At 39.0% G+C, this 23707-nt stretch overlaps 1 protein-coding gene across 4 annotated transcripts in view; it reads right to left on the minus strand.

Annotated features, from left to right (window-relative positions):
• HECTD1 (HECT domain E3 ubiquitin protein ligase 1) overlaps positions 1-23707 on the minus strand; it is a 110825-nt gene that overhangs the window by 7914 nt on the left and 79204 nt on the right. For 3 of the 4 annotated variants that reach the window (XM_025391531.1, XM_025391532.1, XM_025391533.1), the window contains 12 exons: positions 21765-22601; positions 20859-21080; positions 16219-16352; positions 14460-14582; positions 12789-12945; positions 9044-9266; positions 7110-7164; positions 6699-6881; positions 6099-6306; positions 5926-6011; positions 5236-5363; positions 1629-1830 (listed from right to left, as the gene is read on the minus strand). In XM_025391531.1, coding sequence (XP_025247316.1) covers positions 1629-1830; positions 5236-5363; positions 5926-6011; positions 6099-6306; positions 6699-6881; positions 7110-7164; positions 9044-9266; positions 12789-12945; positions 14460-14582; positions 16219-16352; positions 20859-21080; positions 21765-22601 — 2558 coding nt within the window. The remainder of the gene's footprint in view (positions 1-1628; positions 1831-5235; positions 5364-5925; positions 6012-6098; positions 6307-6698; positions 6882-7109; positions 7165-9043; positions 9267-12788; positions 12946-14459; positions 14583-16218; positions 16353-20858; positions 21081-21764; positions 22602-23707) is intronic. The other variant, XM_025391534.1, reaches the window with a different exon arrangement.

The following is a 23707-nucleotide window of genomic DNA, read 5'->3' on the forward strand; positions in this document are numbered from 1 at the left end:
TTTTAAAATAATCTAATTCTTGCCAAAATTTATCATATCTGATCCAGTAATATACCTTTTTTCAAAATAGCAGTGTATATATTATAAACAGCATAGGAGTGTTATTGTAATTTTTCTGAAGAGTCCACTTGTACACTATTACATGCTTAAGCACTGTGCCAAGCATCATTCACACATTTACTTCTCACGACAACTCTGCAAAATAATTATCTCCTTTTTACACCAAAGGAAACCAAATCTCACATAAGGAGGTGAAATAATTTGCTTGAAGAAATGATGGTGTACAGATTTTTGTGTGTGTCTGTGTGACACCAAAGCCTAAACTCTTCCACTTTTTTACTTTTCTTGAGACAGAGTTTCACTCTTATTGCCCAGAGTGGAGTGCAATGACACAATCTCAGCTCACTGCAACCTCTGCCTCCCAGGTCCAGGCAGTTTTCCTACCTCAGCCTCCCAAGTAGCTGGGATTATGGCATGCACCACCATGCCTGGCTAATTTTGTATTTTCAGTAGAGACAGTTTTACTGTGTTGGTCCGACTGGTCTCAAACTCTTGACCTCAGGTGATACACCCACCTCGGCCTCCCAAAGTGCTGGGATTACAGGCATGAGCCACTGCGCCTGGCCTCTTCTGCTTATTTCTGAGTTAAAGACGCTTTAAATCATTTTTGCAACAGGAAGAGCATGGACAAAAACCTTTAAAGTGATTGCATAAAGTATCATAAAAACTATAGCATATGGTTAAAAAAAAAGATTATCTAAATTAGAAGAATGTAAGCAGCTGGGCATGGTGGCTGACGCCTGTAATCCCAGCACTTTGGGAGGCCGAAGCAGGTGGATCACTTGAGCCCAGGAGTTTGAGACCAGCCTGGGCAACACAGTGAGAACTTGTCTGTATTAAAAAAAAGAAGAAGAAGAAGAAGAAGAACGTAAGGGTAGGAGGAATAACACAATGAAAGTCTGTATATAAAGTGAAAGACGTAAAGCTTTGGACATCTTCTAGAGATGTATATTTCTTGCAATTAGTTTATGATCCAAAAGTTAAAAACAAACCAATTGGTTTCACCCCTGTGACAGGAGAGGTATTTCCACTCTTCCTCATATAGGGAATACTGTGTATACGAAATATAACCAACAATGTCCACAGTAACATTTCTAAACTAAATATATTAAATTTCATACTGCCATTTGCTGTAACATCTCTCAACACAGACCAGTGATATAATACCAAGCACAATTTAAGTGAAACAATATTACAAAACCAAGTGCTCCCAAAATATCCAACAGTGCAGTTTAATACAAGGGTCAAAAAGAATCCGTTGTGAGTACTATTATTTTAGTCCAACTTTGTTATGAAATACGTAGAAGCCCTCAGGCAGAACAAGCACTTTGCCGCCTCAAGAGTGAAGATCTTCTTTGTTGCTCATTAATGGCGCAAGACCTAACCCCTAAGGAGGTGGACTGACATCCTCTTATGAAAAAGATGCTCTGCCAGAGAAGGCTTCTGCTGACAGAATAGGAAAACCCCTCTCCATGTTTACCTACCACAGTTTTTAATGCAGTGAAGACACATTGGGCTGGTTCCCTAAGTGTCATTCCTGTTCCCTAAGTCTAATTTTATGAGATTACCTCAAGAACTGATTTCCGATCTGCATGTATTTGCATGACATTCTCAGCCCATTCCATCAGTGATTCGCCACGTGGAACTTTTACTCTTTCATGCTTGAGACGACCAACTCTAAACTCTCCAGGGTCATCTCGCCTAACACTGCTTGTGGTTCTCGTTCGTTCCACAGTGGCTTCACGTCGGTTTTGTAACCACACTATTGCTCTGAAATAGAAAAATATCTATGAGCTGCAGCATACATTAACAGCTGAATGTACTACTAAACCAGCAACAGAATTCAAAGATTTAAGAAATTAAAAAATAGTATTTTATCAGGTGATTTTTAAAACACAGTAATCTTTTTTGTTACATAAATTGCTTCCTTTCACAAGTAAAAATATATGAAACTCCTTTTATTATAATCTGCCTTAAGCAAACTGAGAAAGTACTGGGTCTGTGTTTTCCCTCCTTATTTTAGCAGTTCAATAAAAATAAAAATCTGTTGTCCAGCCCCCAACATCATTCAAAAAAAGGACAAATGTTTCCTATCGGAGAAATTTAAAAATGATTAAGCTGTCTTTCAGACTGAAAGCTGTCAGGCCTCTGAGCCCAAGCTAAGCCATCATATCCCCAGTGACCTGCACATATACATCCAGATGGCCTGAAGCAACTGAAGATCCACAAAAAAAGTGAAAATAACCTTAACTGATGACATTCCACCATTGTGATTTGTTTCTACCCCACCCTAACTGATCAGCGTACTTTGTAATCTACCCCACCCTTAGGAAGGTTCTTTATAATCTCCCCCACCCTGAAGAAGGTTCTTTGTAATTCTCCCCACCCTCGAGAATGTACTTTGTGAGATCCGCCCCCTGCCCCCAAAACATTGCTCTGAACTCCACCGCCTGTCCCCAAACCTGTAAGAGCCAATGATAATCCCACCACCCTTTGCTGATTCTCTTTTCGGACTCAGCCTGCCTGCACTCAGGTGAAATGAACAGCCATGCTGCTCACACAAAGTCTGTTTGATGGTCTCTTCACATGGACACGTGAGACAAAGGCCACCATCAATTATAATTTTAAAACAATTTTTCTTTTCTGTTTTTTTGAGATGGAGTCTTGCTCTGTCACCCAGGCTGGAGTACAGTGGCATGATCTCAGCTCACTGCAACCTCCCTATCCCAGGTTCAAGTGATTCTCCTGCCTCAGCCTCCCCAGTAGCTGGGATTACAGGTACGTGCCACCATGCCTGGCTAATTTTTGTATTTTTAGTAGAGACGGGTTCTGCCATGTTGCCCAGGCTGGTCTTGAACTCCTGGCCTCAACTGATCCACCCGCCTCGGCCTCCCAAAGTGCTGGAATTACAGGCATGAGCCGCCACACCCGGCCACATTTTCGTTTTTTTAATAACAATCCATTTATGGTGGGAGGAAGAACCAATAATTAGGAATAAGAAGCTGAAGGTTCTATTCTCATGTGTGCTATTATTTTTTCATGATCTTAGGCAAATTAACTAAGTACGTGCAGAATCAATTTCCTCATTTATAAAACAAAAATTATTATCAATGCCAGTTATCACAACATGCCTATAGTTCTATGTATATAAATGCTTTGTAAATGGCATTAAATGGTACAAAAATGTAACTATCAAGGAAGAAACACAGTTTAAATTATAACTTTTTTTTAACAATTATTTTGGAAGAGTACTTAAGGTAAACAATCATTCAACAAAATATTTATTGAGCACCTACAGTGAGTGAGTCTTGCTCTGTCGCCCAGGCTGGAGTGCAATGGTGCAATCTTGGCTAACTGCAACCTCTACCTCCCGGGTTCAAGCAGTTTTTATGCCTCAGCCTCCTAAAAAGCTGGAATTATGCCCAGCTAATTTTTGTGGGTTTTTTTGTAGAGATGGGGTTTCGCCATGTTGTCCAGGCTGGTCTCGAAATCCTGGCCTCCAGTGATGTGTCTGCCTTGGCTTACCAAAGTGCTGGGATTATAGGCATGGGCCACTGTGCCCAGCCTGGAAACAGAAACTTTTTAAATGTTTTCTTTTTTTTTCGGTAAATTATTTCTTCCATGATTATTCAGAGGGACTATCTTCAAACTAGTACAAATATTTCGTAAATAATATCAGACCATTTTCTAACCAATTAAGTAATCTGTTGCACAATAAGCCATCGCACATCTTTCAGCAAGAAATACATTAAATTTGAATGGTAAAGACACTACACAATTAGGCTTAGGACACAATTATAGTTTGCCTTAAATATTTCTTTGGGGGAGAGGACACCACACTTCTACTCAATGAAGAGAAACATTTTTACAGTCCAGAGGTCTTTTATTTTTTATTTTTTTGAGATGGAGTCTTGCTCCATTGCCCAGGCTGGAGTGCAGTGGCGTGATCTCGGCTCACTGCAAGCTCTGCCTCCCAGGTTCACACCATTCTCCTGCCTCAGCCTCCCAAGAAGCTGGGACTACAGGCGCCCGCCAGCACGCCTGACTAATTTTTATTTTTAGTGGAGACAGGGTTTCACTGCGTTAGCCAGGATGGTCTCAATCGCCTGACCTCGTGATCTGCCTTCCTCAGCCTCCCAAAGTGCTGGGATTACAAGCGTGAGCCACCGCACCTAGCTATTTTTTTTAAACATTATGCATGAATTCACAGAGAAGAGGTTCCAGCAGCTCAGGCTCCTTTCCCTTGGTTTTCACACAGTGTGCTTCTCGGGGTGGAACAGGCTGGCACTTCAGGTAAATGCAGGTACCTTTCTCTTTGGCTTCCTTTTTTTTCTGATCATTTTCCTTCATGCGTTTCAGGAAGCTATCTCGGCTCTTAGACTGCTTAATGTGCTTAATATGCACATTAATTCTCTTGGTAAGAATCTTGCCCTTGTTTGTTTACAACAATGAATGAACCTGTAATCCCAGCCACTCAGGGGGGCTGCGGCAGGAGAATTACTTGAACCCGGGAGGCGGAGGCTGCAGTGAGCCAAGATCATGCCAATGCACCCCAGCCTGGGCAACAAAGTGAGACAAAAAACAAAAACAAAAACACAATGCCAACAGCATGCTGGGTAACACTGTAGACTCTTCCCATTTAGCGACAGTAACACTTGTGGGGCATTCCTTTTTGAACAGTACCCATTCCCTTAATGTCTACAATGTCACCTCTCTTTTAGATCTGCATATATGTGGCCAAAGGAACAATTCCATGTTTTCTAAAAGACCTAGAGAACATCTATCGGGTATCTCTCCTCCTTTCCTTTGGATTAGTCATTTTGGTGAATTACTAGAAGATTGGTGGTTTAGACCAAAAGGCAATGCTGACTATTCTTCATAGGAATACAAGATAATATATCCCCTCTATCAGTCCTGACAGTATAGTTGTATTATTTTCAACTTATATAACATAAAAACATAACTTATTTTAAAAACATAAAAAGATGTACTTAAGGTAAACAATCATCTCACCTAACAGGAAACTGAGAAAGTACTGGGTCTATATTATGATTTACAAATTTAGCATTATTACAAAGAAACCATATATCAAATCCAGAACTTTTAAAGATATGACTGTATCAAGTGTTATGCAGCATTAGGTGATTTGGTTGTTGTGAAACATCATCATCTTACCTTGAGGCACCAAATGCTGTACATGTGAAATAAAGCTGTCTAGTTTCAAATGGTATTAGAAAAGGACATTTGCTGGTTAACTGTTCACACCAGTCTGGCAGAGCCCCACTTGCCAATGCCAATGGTTCCTGTGAATTAACAAATAACAATGTCTTAGTGCTATAAGGCATTCATGCATGCATTCACTCATTCATTCATTTTTGAGACAGAGTCTCACTCTGTTGCCCAGCCTGGTGTGCAATGGTGCGATCTCGGCTCACTGCAGCCTCTGCTTCCTGGGTTCAAGCGATCCTCCTGCCCTAGCCACCCAAGTAGCTGGGATTACAGGCGTGTGCCACCATGCCCAGCTAATCTTTGTATTTTCAGTAAAGCCGGGGTTTCACCATATTGGCCAGGCTGCTCTCAAACTCCTAGCCTCTAACAATACACCCGCCTTGGCCCCCACAGTGCTGGAATTACAGGCGTGAGCCACCACACCTGGCCCTATAAGGCAATTATTAAAAATGACCAAAAGAAAAGAAGAGTCAATTCTAAACCTGTAATTAGGAAATGAATGCAAAGGACCATATAGCTCAAATTACCAATCAGAGGGAAGGGAAAGATGGTCAGAGGTAGAAAAGAAAGTAAAGGGAATATTAGGAAAAGTCCAACAGTAATAGAATGAAGAGTTCAGCTATCTGATTTTATTACCTCAATCTGCTGTAATATTTTTGTTGTAATTTTTTTGCTAGTGAATTCATCTGGTGGAAAAGTAAACTGAGGCTGTTCATCACCATCTATAAAATTAATTAATAAAATTAATAAAAATATAAACTGACTTGCTTTAAAACTGCTATAGAAATGAAACAAGGCTTCTTACAGACCTTCCTGGGATATTCTTGAATAAGGGTCACTTGCAACTATATACAGAATACGCAGAAGCTGAAGGACGTCTTCTACTCCACAAGAGTTCTGTCCATTGCCTGCTTTGGCCTGAGGTTGTTCTTTTGTTAAATTAAGAATATCACTACTTTGAAGAGTAGAAATGGCCCCCTGGTTTAACCCAGACTTTGTTCCATGCTCACAAAAATCCTATAGAAACAATTAGAAAACCTGGCCATTAATCACATTTTCAAGAAAAACAGTGTATCATTCTATCAATACTACTATGAAAGGGTTGGAATTTTTTAAAGTGCCTTCTTTTTAAATAAAAACATAACACAAGACATAAATCAAGGCATTCTAAACCATTAAAATTCCCGAATAAAATATAACCACTCTAAGCCATGGTCAAAGTCTGTATTCAGATTCAATGCTACAAGCCATATTTGAAATTTTAGAATTTGTGCATTAACAGTGTTAATTCAACCTCATTTTAAAAATTATGTCTCAATGAACTGCTGTTCCTTAAGAAGCTTCCAAAGCTGCAAAACAAAGCACAAAGCCACTTGCAATCAAAATAGTGTTTTGATGCCAATATATACCTTATATGCAGCTATGAGCTGAGAACAATTTCTGTTTTTCCTAATACTTTTATTAGTGCCGGTTAATTTCCAGTGACGCAGGAAAGCAGCGTCTGCATTCTTCTGCAGGTAGGTTATCAAGTCATTCTTTGGTAATTCATCAGTGCCAAGGTACTGCTCCACATGCTCTACAGACCAGCAACCCTACAACAGGAAAAACCAAATGTTGGCCTTTCCCAATTATAAAGTCTATGATATTTCACATGCATTACATGAGGTAGCTTTAAGATCATGCACTTACCCTAATCTAAAGAATTCCATGTTAGTCATTATTCCCTTCAATGTTCAACTGCAATACTGTGTTAGTTTTACTATCTTTCTTCTTTTTACTAAATAGCCAAGAGTAAGACCAATTTTTCAAAAATAACTTACCATTTTTCCATTTTCCTTTTCTTTATCAGAATCCTTCATTTCTCTGTACATGATTCTAAACATGAAGATATTCAAGTTAATTCACATATAATTTGTGATTATTTTCAATAAGGCTTCAATTCTTTTAAAAAAAATGAACATCATTTACTAGACATATGTCTGCACTGAACACTGAACTCAAGAATTCTTTTTTTCTGTATACTTTGTAGAGATAAGGTTTTGCTATGTTGCCAGGCTGGTTTCAAACTCCGGGTTTCAAGCAATGCTCCTGTCTTGGCCTCCCAAAGTGCTGGGATTAAGGTGTGTCACGACACTCAGCCTCAAGGAGGATTTTTAAGAAAAAATGTTAATTCGTTAAACATAAGGGCAAAGTAGCAGAAACCATATTCCTGAATTACGATTTATAAATTTAGCATCATTACAAAGAAAGCATATATCAAATCTAGAACTTTTAAAGATATGACTGTATCAAGTGTTACGCAGCATTACGTGATTTGGTTGTTGTGAAACATCATAGAGTGCATTACACAAAACAAAATGGTATAGCCTACTATCTACCTAGGCTATGTCTTATAGCCTATTGTTCCTGGGCCACGAACCTTAACAGCATATATCAGTGTACTGAGTACTACAGGCAACTGTAACACAATGGTATTTGTGTATAAAAACATAAAAAAGGTACAGTAAAAATATGGCTTTATAATCTTATGGGACCCCTGTCATACATGGTCCATCACTGACTGAAAAGTTGTTATATAGCATATGGCTATAACTGTTGTAAAAATACAATGGGATAAGAAACAGGTTCTCTGTGTCTAGATGGAAAGAAGGATAGAAATAACAATGATCAGGAGTGCTTATGTTCAAATAAGGCAGTTGAGATCAATTTTGAAACTGCAATAAAAATTGAAGGGAGGTTTTTCTAGCTCTTGGGAACTTAGAGAAAAAAATAGAAGGGCAGGAGAATACCATTATGATTTTCTGTTCTATCTCAAAAGGACCTACATTACTTTTATTGACCATTATATAAGATTATCAGTGATGTTAAGAGAACATCAGAAAACATACTAATGGAAGTGAAGTTACAGTAAGAATGATGATATAATTTATTATTAAATAACAAATATTGTATAGATAACATTTACTGAGCACTTAATATATCCTAGGGAGTACTGAAAACACTTTGCAGGTCAAGCACAGAGGCTCAACACCTGTAATCCCAGCACTTTGGGAGGCTGAGGTGGATGGATCACTTGAGCTCAGAAATTCGACAACAGCATGGGCAACATGGCGAAAACTCCATCCCTACAAAAAATACAAAAATTAGCTAGGCCTGGTGGTGCACACCTGTAGTCCCAGCTATTCAGGGGGCTGAGGTGGGAAAATCACCTGAGCCTGTGGAGTTTGAAGCTGCAGTGAACCATGATCGCACCACTGCACTCCACTGCACTCCAGCCTGGGCAACAGAGAGAGACCTTGTCTCAGAAAAAAAGAAAAGTAAAGAAAACACTTTATACATATTAATTCATTAATTCCTTACAACCACTCTCATTTTATAGATTAGGAATGTGAGGCACAAAAATGTTAAAATAAATTTACCCTAAGTCATTGATAATTATTTGTACAAAGAAAGGCAGGTGTTAACCCACACACCCCCAAAATAAAGAACAGAAATAAAATATTTAGTACTCATATTAGTCAAAGAATTCAAATGACGCTCTTCTCAACAATTACGTTAAGAAGCTAATGTAGATTGTAAATGTCCTTCTGCTTCTAAAACTTAATCATTCAACACCAAGAGTCCCAAACACTATTATCTGTTCCTGTAAGCCACAGAATAAAAACCAAATCTTTTCTGTTCCTATAATCCAAAATAAACACAATGCTTCTTGGTAGGGCATTATCTATCAAAACATTAAGTTAAAATTTCTTACGTGTATGTGGGCTCCCAAATACGCCTAAGTTTATCTGATTTCACATTGCCATTACAGGACAACTGAAGCAATTTTTGTACATAGTAAAAGATGGTTGATCTGAAATTGGTGAGTGGTAATTCAACTTCACGAGTCGTTCCAAGACCTGTTACTTTCAAAGTGAGGGCTAATCGAGGTGACGGAGTACATTCGACTTCTTCCAAGAGCTCTGAATGAGGTGTCCCTAAAAATTTGGAAGATGTGTGAAAAACAATTATACTAAAACAAGCAGTCCAAGAAAGGTCACTACACTAGGCGACAAGGCTACATGAAATCCAAACCCCTCTGCCATACATTAGCTAAAGGATGTCAGCTACTTAAGACTCTAGGCCTTGACATTTTTGTTTTCTGTTTCTTTTTTTTTTTCTTTTGAGATGGAGTCTTGCTCTGTTGCCCAGGCTGGCGTGCAGTGGCACGATCTCAGCTCACTGCAACCTCCGCCTCCCAGGTTTAAGCAATTCTCCCGCATCAGCCTCCCAAGTAGCTGGGATTATAGGTGCTCACCACCACATCTGTCTAATTTTTGTATTTTTAGTAAAGATGGCGGGATTTCACCATGTTGTCCAGGCTGGTCTCGAACTCCTGATCTCAAGTGATCCACCCTCCTCAGCCTCCTAAAGTGCTGGGATTACTACAGGCATGAGCCACTGTGCCCAGCCTGTTTTCCGTTTCTTTTTAATGGGAATAATTACACTTACGTTACTGAAAGAGTGCTAAAGGAGAAAACATGTGTATGATAGAGAGCTCTCTCGTTTTTATATGAAAATAATACTGTATGAATACTTAGGAAACATTTTAATTTTATAAAGAGGCCAAGAGTGGTGGCTCATGCCTGTAATCCCAACACTTTGGGAGATCGAGATGGGTAGGTCACTTGAGGTCAGGAGTTTGAGACAAGCCTGGGCAACATAGTGAACCCCGTCTCTACCAAAAATGCAAAAACTAGCTGGACATGGTGGTGCCCGCCTGTAGTCCCAGCTACTCAGGAGGTTGAGGCAGGAGAATCACTTGAACCTGGGAGTGGAGGTTACAGTGAGCTGAGATCACACCCCTGCACTCCAGCCTGGGTGACAGAACGAGACTCCGTCTCAAAAAAAAATTTTTTTTATATAAATGAGAAAACTATCCATACTCAGAGAAAACCACACATTCTGGGCCAATGACGTGTCAACCTTTTATCACACTGAATAACTGCATCATGAGGTAAACACATATACACACACAAATATAATTAGTTTCATCATGTATTTGGAGAATGTTCTCATTTTTTATTAGCTCATGAATGTTTTCTTCATTATCATGATCGTCCTCTAAAATATTATTTCTTTCACTGCACAGTATCCCACTGTACCTAAACAGAGGCATATCCCTATTACTGGACATAATTAAGGTCATTTCCAATTTTTTGAAAATATAAATACTTCTGCAGTCACCTATGTGTACAAAACGGGATACAGAGCTAGTATTTAAAATTACCACAGGCAAAAACACATTCTCAAAAGATACAAAATATACTGGTAGAGAGCTCTACAAAAAGTTTGTGCCTATTTATACTCTCTAGAATATGTTTTCCTTTTTTATAATTAATTTTTTTTTTCTCTGAGATCCAAAGAAACAAGATTCTCCTTTTTGAAGGACCCTTAGAACAAACACCTTGATTCAGTCTATCTATCCTCCCCAAAGAACATTTATACTACAGAGTATACTTACTTTCATATTTAATACAGGTATCTTTTTTTTTTTTTTTTTTTTTTTTTTTGAGACAGAGTCTCACTCTGTCACCACCCAGGCTGGAGTGCAGTGGCATGATCTCGGCTCACTGCAACCTCTGACTCCCGGGTTCAAGCAATTCCTCCTGCCTCAGCCTCCTGAGTAGCTGGGATTACAGGCATGCGCCACCAAGCCCGGCTAATGTTTGTATTTTTAAGTATAGATGGCGTTTCATCATGTTGGTCAGGCTGGTCTTGAACTCCTCACCTCGTGATCTGCCCGCCTCAGCCTCCCAAACTGCTGGGATTACAGGCGTGAGCCACCGTGGTCAACCCTCCTCGCTTAATCGTCAATTTAAATCTTTGTTAAGGATAATTTAGTGATTATAATAGCTGACATTTATTGAGGCACACATCAGGCAGCACACTAAGCACTTTACATACCTTACTTCATTTAAGCTTTTTAACTACCTTGTCCAACAGGGACCTTTATTCTCTCATGTAAGAGATGAAGAAATTCAAGCTTAGATAGTTTTGGTGACTTACCCAATGTATCCGTTTCCTACTGCTGCTATAAAATATTACCACAAATTGGGTGGTTTAAAACAACACAAACTTGCCAGGCACGGTGGCTGATGCCTGTAATCCCAGTACTTTGGGAGGCTGAGGTGGGTGGATCACTTGAGGTCAGGAGTTCGAGACCAGCCTGGCCAACGTGGTGAAACCCATCTCTACCAAATATACAAAAATTAGCTGGGCATGGTGGTGCGTGCCTGTAATCCCAGCTACTCGGGAGGCTGAGGCAGGCGAATCATTTGAACCTGGGAGGTGGAGGGTGCAGTGAGCCAAGGCTGTGCCACTGCACTCCAGCCTGGGTGACAAAACAAGACTCCATCTCAAAAAAAAAAAACAAAAAACTACCACAAATTTATTATCTCATAGTTCTAGAGGTCGAATGTCTAAAATGGATTTGCAGGGCTTCATTCTTTCTAGAGTCTCTAGAGAAGAATGTTTCCTTGCCTTTTCTAGCATCTAGGGGCTGCCCACATTCCTTGGCTCATTGCTCATCGTCACTCTGACTCCTGTTTCCTTAGTCACGTGTTCTTCTCTGACTCCTGCCTCTTGTGATTACACTGTGTCCACTTGGATGATCCAGGATAATCTCCCCTTCTCAAGATCCCTAATTACATCTGCAAAGTCTCTTTTGTCTGCTTTGATAATATATCATAAGTTCCACAGGTTAGAACCTGAATGTTTTGGGGGAGCAATTAGTATGACTACCACACTCTAAAATACGAGTTGTAAGGCCGGGCACAGTGGCTCAAGCCTGTAATCCCAGCACTTTGGGAGGCTGAGACGGGCGGATCACGAGGTCAGGAGATCGAGACCATCCTGGTTAACACAGTGAAACCCCGTCTCTACTAAAAATACAAAAAAATAGCCGGGCGAGGTGGCGGGCGCCTGTAGTCCCAGCTACTCGGGAGGCTGAGGCAGGAGAATGGCGTAAACCCGGGAGGCGGAGCTTGCAGTGAGCGGAGATCCGGCCACTGCACTCCAGCCTGGGTGACAGAGCGAGACTCCGTCTCAAAAAAAATAAAATAAAATAAAATACGAGTTGTAAGGGACAAGGTTGTCACTCAGACCAACTGACTCTAGAGGGCATAACTGTAACCACTGGAGAGCCTGTCAAAATTGAGACGAATAAATCCTTAGGAATTTTGATCCAGTAGAAAATACAATAAGAATTTCCCACCTTTCAGTGGGACTTTGCCTTAAAAATTGAACAAATACAAAACAGATGTTGGTTTTTAAAATTTGAAATAATTTGTAATTTGCTCCTTTAAAAAAACCTGTACTTTTTAAAGAATGTGTGGCTGACTAAAATTTTTTTATAACCTGTATACACAAAACTAAAAAAAAATTTTTAATAACGTGCATACACAAGCAGCACCTTACTTTTCAAACTATATAAATCATAAAACCAAAACATCCTGTACCTGGGGGTGGTATTTCTAGATCAGTTGTCTGTTGGACATTAGTACGACCAGGTCTAGGATCAAAAGCAGGAACCAATGCAGAAAACTGTCTCTTTAGCACATAATCATCATCCCATGTTCTCCGGCGTCCTCCTTTAGTTTCGTACTCTTCTTCTTCCTATCAAAATAAAATTTCACACACAAACATCATAAGATGCAAAATTTCATTCTTGCAAAAGCAATGTGTTAGTTCTTTAGAACTATTGCATTTCCTTAGCCGTATTTCTTAAACCCAAAATGAGCTAACCTAAACATGTATAGATACACACATTTCTTAATCATTTCAGTTTACCCAAAGTAAGTTGCATCCATGATGGTTATACAAATCTACACATTTCACCAAATGATAACCATTCACGGACGGGTGCGGTGGCTCAAGCCTGCAATCCCAGCACTTTGGGAGGCCGAGGCAGGCGAATCATGAGGTCAGGAGTTCAAGACCAGCCTGGCCACCATGGTGAAACCCATCTCTACCAAAAATATAAAAAATTAGCTGGGCATAGTGGCAGGCACCTGTAATCCCAGCTACTCGGGAGGCTGAGGCAGGAGGATCACTTGAACCCAGGAGGCAGAGGTTGCAGTGAGCCAAGATCGTGCCACTGCACTCTGCACTCCATCCTAGGAGACACAGTGAGACTCTGTCTCAAAAAAAAAAAAAAAAAAGGATAATCATTCACAAACATCGTCAACTTCCTGGTTTTGTTACTGTACTAAAATTAGGTAATATGAAACTAGCCAATGGGAAAAATTAGGTAAAGAGTACATAAGACCTCTCAAGGATTTTTGCAACCTCCTATGAACTTATAATTATTTTAAAATAAGTTGGCTTTTAAAATGTAAATTACATTTTGTACTGAATTACTTACATACCAAATAAAATGCTGGGGAGTTGCTTTAAATTACTATGAGGCAGATAGCATGTAAGCACACATGTGCACATCCACAGTTTGGTTTAAACACTTAACTGAAACAAACTGACATCTGACAGCTCTGGTTCCAGAATGTTTGGGTTTGCATCCTGGAACCAAAACTACTATTATATGTATGACTTTTAGCAATTACTTCATCTGAAAATTAGAGCTAATAATAACCCTAAAAAGGCTGTTGGAAAGAATTAGCTAATATGCATAAAGTATTAAGAACTATGCCAGCCAGGCAGTGGCTCATGCCAAGGCAGGCAAGCTTGAGTCCAAGAGTTCAAGAACAGCCTGGGCAATGAAGCAAAATCCTGTCTCAAAAACAGAAACAACTCTAGCACTTAATTAGTGATCATTAAGTGTTAGCTATTAATAAACTACTACTACTACATCTACTACTACCTCTACTACTGCTACTATAACTACAAATCTTAGATACTGTATATTAACCATTTTAATATATGTTTACTATTACCCAAACCAAGGTAAAGGGGTTTCAAGCATTAAGCTCCTGCATGCATTATGTCACAGCAATCATAGATTCTATATGGAATATGAAACCCAACCAGTAGGGGAAGTTTCTTTGTGTAACTGTTTGATAGCTCCCTCTTCTTACCCTTTCCACACTGCACATTTTTGTAGGCATTTAGGTTGGTGCCTTACTATGAAAGGGAAAAATACACATACGGCAGGGAGATAAACACGAAGGTATTACCTGCTCCCCAATAGGTCGGCTCCCTGCTCCAGCAGGAACCTGTGGTAGTTGCGAGGTAACAGCATGATGCGTTACATCAGAGCGGGAGCCAGCTCGACGCTGCAGGGATGGGCGTCTCAGAATCTAAAATAAAACAATCCCAAGAGATATATGTCTAATTATTTGACCCATATATGCCCCCTTTCAGCCATGACCTGAATATATTAACCCCTATTAACGAAAGTGTCACTGAAAACTTTTTCATTAGCCAACTTCAGAAAAGTTATGAGTTCGATGTTTTAAATTCATCATGCATTTTATAATAACCTCCTTCATAAGAAGTATTGCATTTTCTTAGCAACCATATACTAAAAGCATTTTTAAAATTTCTTTATCCCATTAAAACTCAACTTATCAATTTTTTTGAAATCTAGTAATTTTTTATAAAGAGAAATTTTAAATATACAGTTAGATACAATAAAGGGTATTTTTTAGGCACAACTTTCAATTAGAATACAATCCTAGTGGTTAAGTATTGAGAGTTCTGGATCACATTGCCTAGGCTTGGGTCCTCACTCTTCCACTTAACTCTGATGATAAGGGCAAATTATTTTTTTTACGCCTCTACTTCATTCCTTCATATGACAACTAATGAGAAAACAGATGGACCCTGCTTGCAAAACCATAGGTACTAAAAAACAAACTCCTGGGCCACGTCAGCCTCTTGAGTAGCTGGGATTACAAGCACAAGCCACTGCACTGGCTAAGTTCATTCTCTCTCTCTCTCTGTGTGTGTGTGCATCAGGGTCAGATTCTGTGGCTCAGGCTGGAGTGCAGTGACCCAATTATAGCTCACTGCAGGACGAGCCACTGCACTAAGTTCATACACGTGTGTGCGTGTGCGTGTCAGTGTGAGAGATTCTGTGGCTCAGGTTGGAGTGCAGTGATGCAATTATAGCTCACTGCAGCACGAGCCAACTGCACTGGCTAAGTTCATACACGTGTGTGCGTGCGTGTGTGTGTGTGTCATTCTGTGGCTCAGGCTGGAGCGCAGTGACCCAATTATAGCTCACTGCAGCACCAGCCACTGCACTGGCGAAGTTCATGCATGTTTGTGCGTGTGTGTGTGTGTGAGAGATTCTGTGGCTCAGGCAGGAGTGCAGTGACGCAATTATAGCTCACTGCAGCATGAGCCACTGCACTGGCTAAGTTCATACATGTGTGTGTGTGTGTGTGTGTGTGTGTGTCATTCTGTGGCTCAGGCTGGAGTGCAGTGACCCAATTATAGTTCACTGCAGCACGAGTCACTGCACTGGCAAAGTTCATACACTGCGTGTGTGTGTGCGCACGCGTGAGCACGTGTGCATGTATATGTGAGATTCTGTGACTCAGGCTGGAGTGCAGTGACACAACTACAGCTCACTGCAGCCTGGAACTCCTGGACCCAAGTGATTTTCTCCCTCAGCCTCCCAAGTAGCCAGCACTACAAGTGTCAAAGTGTGGGACGACAGGCATGAGTCCTATACCCAGCCTAATTTCACACACTTTTAAGCCTGTTAAAACATCATGTGACATTCTATAGTTTTTCAAATATAACCAATTTATTTTCTTTAAGTGGAGAATCATAAATGCTCAGATTAAAACTGCCTTTCTTAACCACATTTTTTATACTGTTGCCACATTTCCTTGCTTCAAAGTCTGATTATGACTTAGCTTTTCCTTTCTTCATTTCAACTATTAACAACCTATCTTTGTGAAGACAATGGGGTACTCTCTCTACCATAACCTCCTCGTATTCTTGGTCCTCCTGATTGTCATCTTCATTCTCATCATCTTCTTCATCTGGCTCAGGTAAGTCCTCATCATCATCGAGCTCAGCCAACAGAGTACTGGCACGGCAGCTATCAAGGAAATCTTGAAAACAAAATCCACAACCTTATGTCAATACAATTAAGAAAGTGTAACAAAGGAACTTTGCATTTTAAGTTTTTACAAAACGAAAGTTCAAAAGGGACAAGTGTTGCGTTCTGCCACCATATACAAGATGAGTACAGACACAACCATGAAGAAAAAAGGGATAAAGGACAACCATAAACTAAACCTGAATTACAAAATCATAATATAAAAGGATAACCATTTGGACTATTTAAAAAACAACCACCAAAAAATAAACCTTTACACCAGCCCGGGCGACAGTGCGAGACTCCGTCTCAAAACAAAAAACAAAAACAAAACCCAAAGAAACCCCTATCATCATTCTCTGAATAAGTCCCAGGAAGCAGAACATGTTAGAAAAGAGAACACTTTGGAGTTACTCATTCCTCGAACAAATACTATGTGCCAAGCACAGTGTTAGGCACGAGGTATATAAAGTTGCAAACAAAGAAGACACGGTCTGAGGCCCCATGAAGCTCACAGGGAGAGACACTGATCTGGTAGGTTACTCAAAAACAATGACTACTTAAGATAATGCCTATTTACTATGGAATAATGTATGTGGCATCTTTCATATTATCCATATTATCTAGCACATAAGGAAGTTCAAAATAACTTGAATCACTTTAATCTCCTTCCTTCTTAGAATCTCTTGCCTTCAATGGAGACTGGGTCAAATTACATTGTCCTGCATAAATGAAGATGCTGACAAACTGTTCTTCATAAAAACTGAAAAAAAGAGGACTAAACGGATTAAAACAGAAGTTTTTACTGGATCTGGAAAAAATAGTCAAATATAATATCAGAACGGCACAAAGGATAAAAAACAAAATACTTTATATTGCTAAAGAACATCCAGAAGACAATTTATAGTTACTCAGAAACTTACAGACCACTGAACCAATTAGTTTTTAGTCCAATAATCACACAGGACTAAACATTCAGTGCCTTTTACTGGATGGCCAGTAGAAGAAGTCTGCCATTATATTTAATTAGTTTCTAAGGGTACACATTTTTTTTTTTGTAATCAACTTTCTCAGGTTGAAAGGTCTACATTTTTAAAACATTGTAATGCTTTGAAATCAGAATGTATCTTACAAACAATGGCAAGTCAGAATTAAATTGAAACATTTTTAACCTTAGCAATATAAAAAAATTGGTGTGTCTTACAATCAAAGGCATCTTAAATTTGATAAAATATGTTACCCTTTAACACTTGTAAGGAGCCACCTGCAATTTAGGAACTGGTATGATGTGGTGATACACAAAATAAATCTATTCCACTCTATTTATCTTTTAAGAAACATAATCTAACTTCATATATTGAAATTCTATCTCTAATGTGTTACAACTGACTGATGTCCATTTTTTCTTTCTCATCTTCCCCTTTTCACCAGCATTAAAAAGCTCTATATTTCACACATGTGACCACATCATAGAATGAAATGTCTCTCAAAACACAACATGTTATGGTATTCGTGCCTGTGGTAAGAGAAAAACCACAAAACACAGTAAAAGTTTACACGGCATATACAGATGGTATAAACTGATGTTACTCTGATCCTTCACCCCAGCAGTCTTAAAGTGTCTACCAGCTTTAACAATATAAAAAAGAAATCTTCTATCATATGTTCTCACTTATAAGTAGAAGCTAAACCTTGGGTACACATGGACATCAAGATAGGAACAGTAGACACTAGTGACTCCAAAAGGAATCAGGAGTGGGCAAGGACTGAAAAACTTCCTATTGGGTACTATGTTCACTATTTGAGTGACAAGATCAATATAAGTCCAAACCTCAGCATCACGCAATATATCCCTATAACAAACCTGCACATGTATTCCCTGAATCTAAAATAAAAAATACATTAAATTTTTTTTCATCACCTCACAATAAATTTTTTTTTGAGACAGAGTCTCACACTGTCCCCCAGGCTGGAGGGCAATGGCACAATCTTGGCTCACTGCAACCTCCGCCTTCCGTGTTCAAGAGATTCTCCTGCCTCAGCCTCCCAAGTAGCTGGGTCTACAGGCGCCCGCCACCATACCCGGCTAGTTTTTATATTTTTAGTAGAGATGGGGTTTCACCATATTGGCCAGGCTGGTCTCAAACTCCTGACCTTGTGATCTGCCCACCTCGGCCTCCCAAAGTGCTGGGATTATAGGCATGAGCCACTGCACACGGCCAACAATAAATTTTTTTAAGGCTGGTCAAACCTAACAACAAAATTTAAAAGTCAATCAGTAGTTCTAACTTTTTTTTTTTTGGAGACAGAGTCTTGCTCTGTCACCCAGGCTGGAATGCAAATGGCACAATCTTGGCTCAATGCAACCTCTGCCTCCCAGGTTCAAATGATTCTGGTGCCTTAGCCTCCTATGCAGTTAGGACTGTAGGCGTGGGCCACCACACCTGGCTAATTTTTTGTACTTTAGTAAAGAGGGTTTCGCCATGTTGCCCAGGCTGGCCTCACACTCCTGACCTCAGGCAATATGCCCACTTCAGCCTCTCAAAGAGCTAGGATTACAGGCGTAAGCCATAGCGCCCCGCCAGTTTACTCTTCCCTCCCCACGATCATCTTTAACTTCCCATGACCAAGAACTAATGCTTGAAGTTAACATAATAACAAATGAGTAGAGAGGGGCACAGGGCCACCATGAGAAATAATAAATCAGAAAACAGTTTATGCAATCAATTTATAACACTTTGGTGTAATAATCACCATTTTGCTACACATTTGTTTGATAAGAAAAGCAGAAACAGAAATATAACTACTTTCTTAAAACTTTGGAACATCATATCAAATTCTTGCTATGAATTAGGAGAGGCTATATTCTCACAAAAATGAAGAAAACATTAAAAAGGGGGTATACAAAAAATAGCACTTTAAAAATGTATTTTCATATAAACTTTGTCTTTAAAATTACTCCCAATTTTTTTTTAAAGAAAAACAGGCAATATGATCAAGGATATATGGTAAAGGGTATTCCAAAACAATAGGGATGGAGTGCAATGTTTTGGAAAGCAATTCAGTAATTATTATTTTAGGCATTTATCCTAAGGAAATATACTAAAATACAGTACAAGAAAGTTCATTCATAATGATGTTTATGGTAACGAAAAAGTTATAACTTAAATATAAAAAATTGATAATTTATTAAATGATCATACAGTGAAATATTTGACAGTCATTTCAAATGTTACAGAAACCCATCCAACATATGTGAAAATGTTTTCACAATGTATTGAGTGAAAACAGCTGGCAGAAAAGGATATGATCCTTTTTTGTTAAAAAAGCAAAATCATACATCAAATGATATACATCAAATGATTAACAGTGGTTGTCACTGGTAGGTGGTGACTAGACGATTTTAATTTTCTTCTAGTTTCTATTCAGAGCATTATTTTTCTAATAAGATAAAATAAGAGAAATAGAAACACAGACTGTATCTTAACTGAATCAAATACATCCCTTTGATTACAACATGGAAGCCATAAGGCTGTTACTGAACTTTCTGAATAAAATTTAATTTGCAAGAATCATGCGTTACCTAACTAACGAATTATTTCCAAAAGTCTTTGATAACAGCATACAAGGAGTATCATTTTACAAACCTTATGAATCTATTACAGTTCTTCTCTCAGTAATAAGAGTGTCAAATCACTTTATGGTTCTTCCATTAAAACTTTTGTGACAAAAGGCAAAAAAAAAAAAAAAAAGACACATAAAGTCCCTAGATCTACTTCATGTATAATCAGATAACTGCAATTTTTTTTAAAATATTTTTTCAGAGACAGGGTCTAGCCCTGTCACTGAAGTTGGAGTACAGTGGCATGATCACAGCTCAGTGTGGTCCTGAACTTCAGAGCTCAAGTAGTCCTCACACCTCAGCCTTCTGAGTAGCATGACATCACACCTGGCTAATTTTGGGGGTGTAGGGGTGGTAAAGATGGGGGGTCTATGTTGCCCAGACTGGTCTTGAGTTCCTGAGCCTCAAGTGATCCTCCCACCTTGGTGTCCCAAAGTGCTGGGATTATAGGCGCGAGCCACCACATCTGACCAGGTAATTTTTTTTTGAGACGGAGTCTTGCTCTGTCGCCCAGGCTGAGTGCAGTGGCGCGATCTCGGCTCACTGCAACCCCCACCTCCCGAGTTCAAGCAATTCTCCTGCCTCAGCCTCCCGAATAGCTGGGATTACAGGCAACCACCACCACGCCCAGCTATTTTTTTTGTATTTTTAGTAGAGACAGGGTTTCACCATGTTGGCCAGGCTGGTTTCGAACTCCTGACCTCGTCATCCACCTGCCTCAACCTGCCAAAGTGCTGGGATTACAAGCGTGAGCTACTGCGCCTGGCCCAAAGATTACATATTTATAAGAAGAGAGAATAATTCTCTTTAAACAAAAGTTTAAAATATCAGGAGAAAACATAATAAAAGTATCATTATTTAAGTGTCTAAATACTTCAATTTTAAAGTATAACTTACCATATAAGGAATATTCTGCTTCCTGACCTGTGTCACTCTCACTGGAAGTTGATGTGAGGCTGGTGGTTAAAGTATTACTTAATGATTGACCAACTGATAAAACTGTTGTTGCTGTAGCTACATTGCTGCTGCTAGTAACACTGGACGTCGACATAGTCACTGTTGATGTAGTACCAGGTGTGGTCAAATTAGGGAAACTCTGAGCACCCATAAGAGGAGAAGCTAAAGACAAAAATGAAGCAAATCAGTACAAATAGGTGAGACTGTAGAAACCTTAGAAAAACCAAGTTTTATATTTTTTAAAGAGTGAGGTCATAAAACACACTAATAATAAAATGGTTCCTGAAAAGCAACAACTTTGGGAACCCAACTGAAATCCAACTAAAAATTCTTTTTATAGCACTATTATATTTTTAAATATTATGCCTAACTTTTTTAAAGAAATGAAACAAGCAATGAAATAATTCCCAATGTATTTTCCAAGGGAATTATTTTGACCTGTTAGCAGCTTAAATTGGAATTTAACTTTCAGAAGCTAAGATCAATGTAAAGTCTAAATAAAAGCTATACTTACATGATGCTTTGGTTTCCCTGCACTATGATAACATTTAATAGTCATCTATTTCCTCATGCAACTTTGCTTAATGATGTATCATAAAGGAGTGAAAATCAGAAGTATTGTTTTATCCTTCTAGAATAAGAGGTTCTTTATCACACCTAATCTGAATTCTGAAAATATGATGATTCTAGAGAACTTAACTTCATATTCCTGAAGTGCTAAATTTGATGTAGCTTTATCTAATATGGTTAATGACCTAGTTAAAAACTGCAGCCAGAACAAGAGACCCTACTTTGCATCCCTCCAAGTGGAAAAAGCATTGGTTCCAGAAGGAAAAGCTCACTTACTTGCTGTGCTCATCACATTCCTCCCCAAAGTATTAGTGTTGTTATCACTGCTGCTTCGGCTTAGATTCATGTTGTTCGTGGCATTAGTCCGTGCTATGTTTGCCACTCTCCTTACAAAACTCTCCAAGCTAGATGTTTCTCTTGAGGACAGGTTAGGTACACTTGCACTAGAGCTCATAGGGGCCCCAGCAGCCAACAAAGAACTCACTGACAGTCTGTTACTTGCTGAAGAGCTAAGAGGTCGTTGTGAAGCTGCTTCTTTATTAGTTAATTCAGATACTGAACTAACATCAGGAGAACTAACACTGACAATTCCCATGGATATTGCACTAGACTCCCCAGGAGTACGAACAGAACTATCGGGGCCTAACTTCCTTTCAGCATTTTCACTTCCCGTCTCCGCTGTTAAGGTGCTGGTGCTTGCACTGGAAGACGACCCTACTTCTGTTTGAGGGACGTTTTCAGCAGATGAAAGAACAACAATTGGTTCATGGACATCAGCTCCTGAAACTATACTGTGTTCCATTACAATTTCTGATCTCCGTTCCGTTTTGGTCGAACCCAAGCTGATGTCGCTGCTACTGGCCACGCTACACACAGAACTGCTGCTTCCTTTTCTACTTGAGGAGCCTGCAGCAGCAGATGTCTTGTCTGGACAGTTGTTTTTCACCAAGCTGCTCCATGATTGCGTTGTGCCTGAAACAGTGGATGAAACAGGTTTGGGTGATGCCACTGTATCAGGGTCGTACCCTGGTGCAAGCTTGAGGTCAAATTTTCCTTCTGCGCCCATACGGTAAGAGTTTGAGCCACCAGCATCCCAGGTGACATCAATCCAGCCTGGAAAGGGACAGGAGTTTGTGAGACCCAGCAGAAAGCAGATAGGAGCGTGTCAGACAGTAGCTCCACAATATGGGATCAGCTTTTCATCAGTGCTGTCCTTTTCTGAATTTCTAGTCAATCAAGGTCTGCCAACTAAAATATATGTAAATTTTTGGACTCAATTATTTGACTATATGACTAGTTATCTGAAAGTCTATAATATTTAACTCTCATGATAAAAATATTTTAAGGACAAGAAATATGTACTGTATACAAGGGTTTCCAGGAAATGTTTAAAATTCTTCCTTTTATTTCCCTTATTTCTGAACTATTCAGTCTATGACATTTAAAAGCAATGTAAAGGTCATGTTTAAATCTACTGGGTTGTTTTTCATTTTTAAAATTATTTGATTTTTAGAGATGAGGTCTTGCGTTGCCCATGCTAATCTTGAACTCCTGGGCTTAAATGATCCTCCCACCTCAGCCTCTTGAGTAGCTGGGATTACAGATGTGAGCCACTGCACCTGGCTTGGTTACTTCTTAAATGGAAGAACTGTTTAAGAAATTTTAAAAGATTGATATACATGGTAAAATACTGCCACTTCTGCAAGTAAACACAATCTAGGTAAAAGTTTTTAAATTGCTAAGTATAATTATGTGTAGTCAAATTTTCTGTCTAGAAAAACGTGCTAGCTTACCATTAATTTCTTACCATTAATTTTGGCTAACCTCTCAAAATACTCATATATTACCACAGAAATTTTAGGTCACTAGCTCAAATAAAATACTAAAGTTAGCATTTCGGTTGTGTTCTCAAAGTTCAGTGGTTCCTTGGTTCTCTTATGTTAAATAATTAAGTTCAATAAATTTGAATAAGCACAGAAAATTCTAAAAAAAAATTTAAAGAGCATACTGAGCTCTTTTATTAGAAACTATCTGCTAAAGCTACTAACATGTACAGAACTAATGAGCATAATGATATTCAATTTATATATTTACTTGTAGTTGAAAAATAATATTCTTTTTTAAAAAAGGTAATGAATCTCCAAAAGCAAAAAAAAAAAATTGTCTATTAAAAGAAAATTAATATAAATTTTACAATCTTATTTTAGTGTTATAAGCTA

The sequence above is a fragment of the Theropithecus gelada genome, chromosome 7b, assembly GCF_003255815.1.
Source record: "Theropithecus gelada isolate Dixy chromosome 7b, Tgel_1.0, whole genome shotgun sequence".
Taxonomy (NCBI): domain Eukaryota; kingdom Metazoa; phylum Chordata; class Mammalia; order Primates; family Cercopithecidae; genus Theropithecus; species Theropithecus gelada.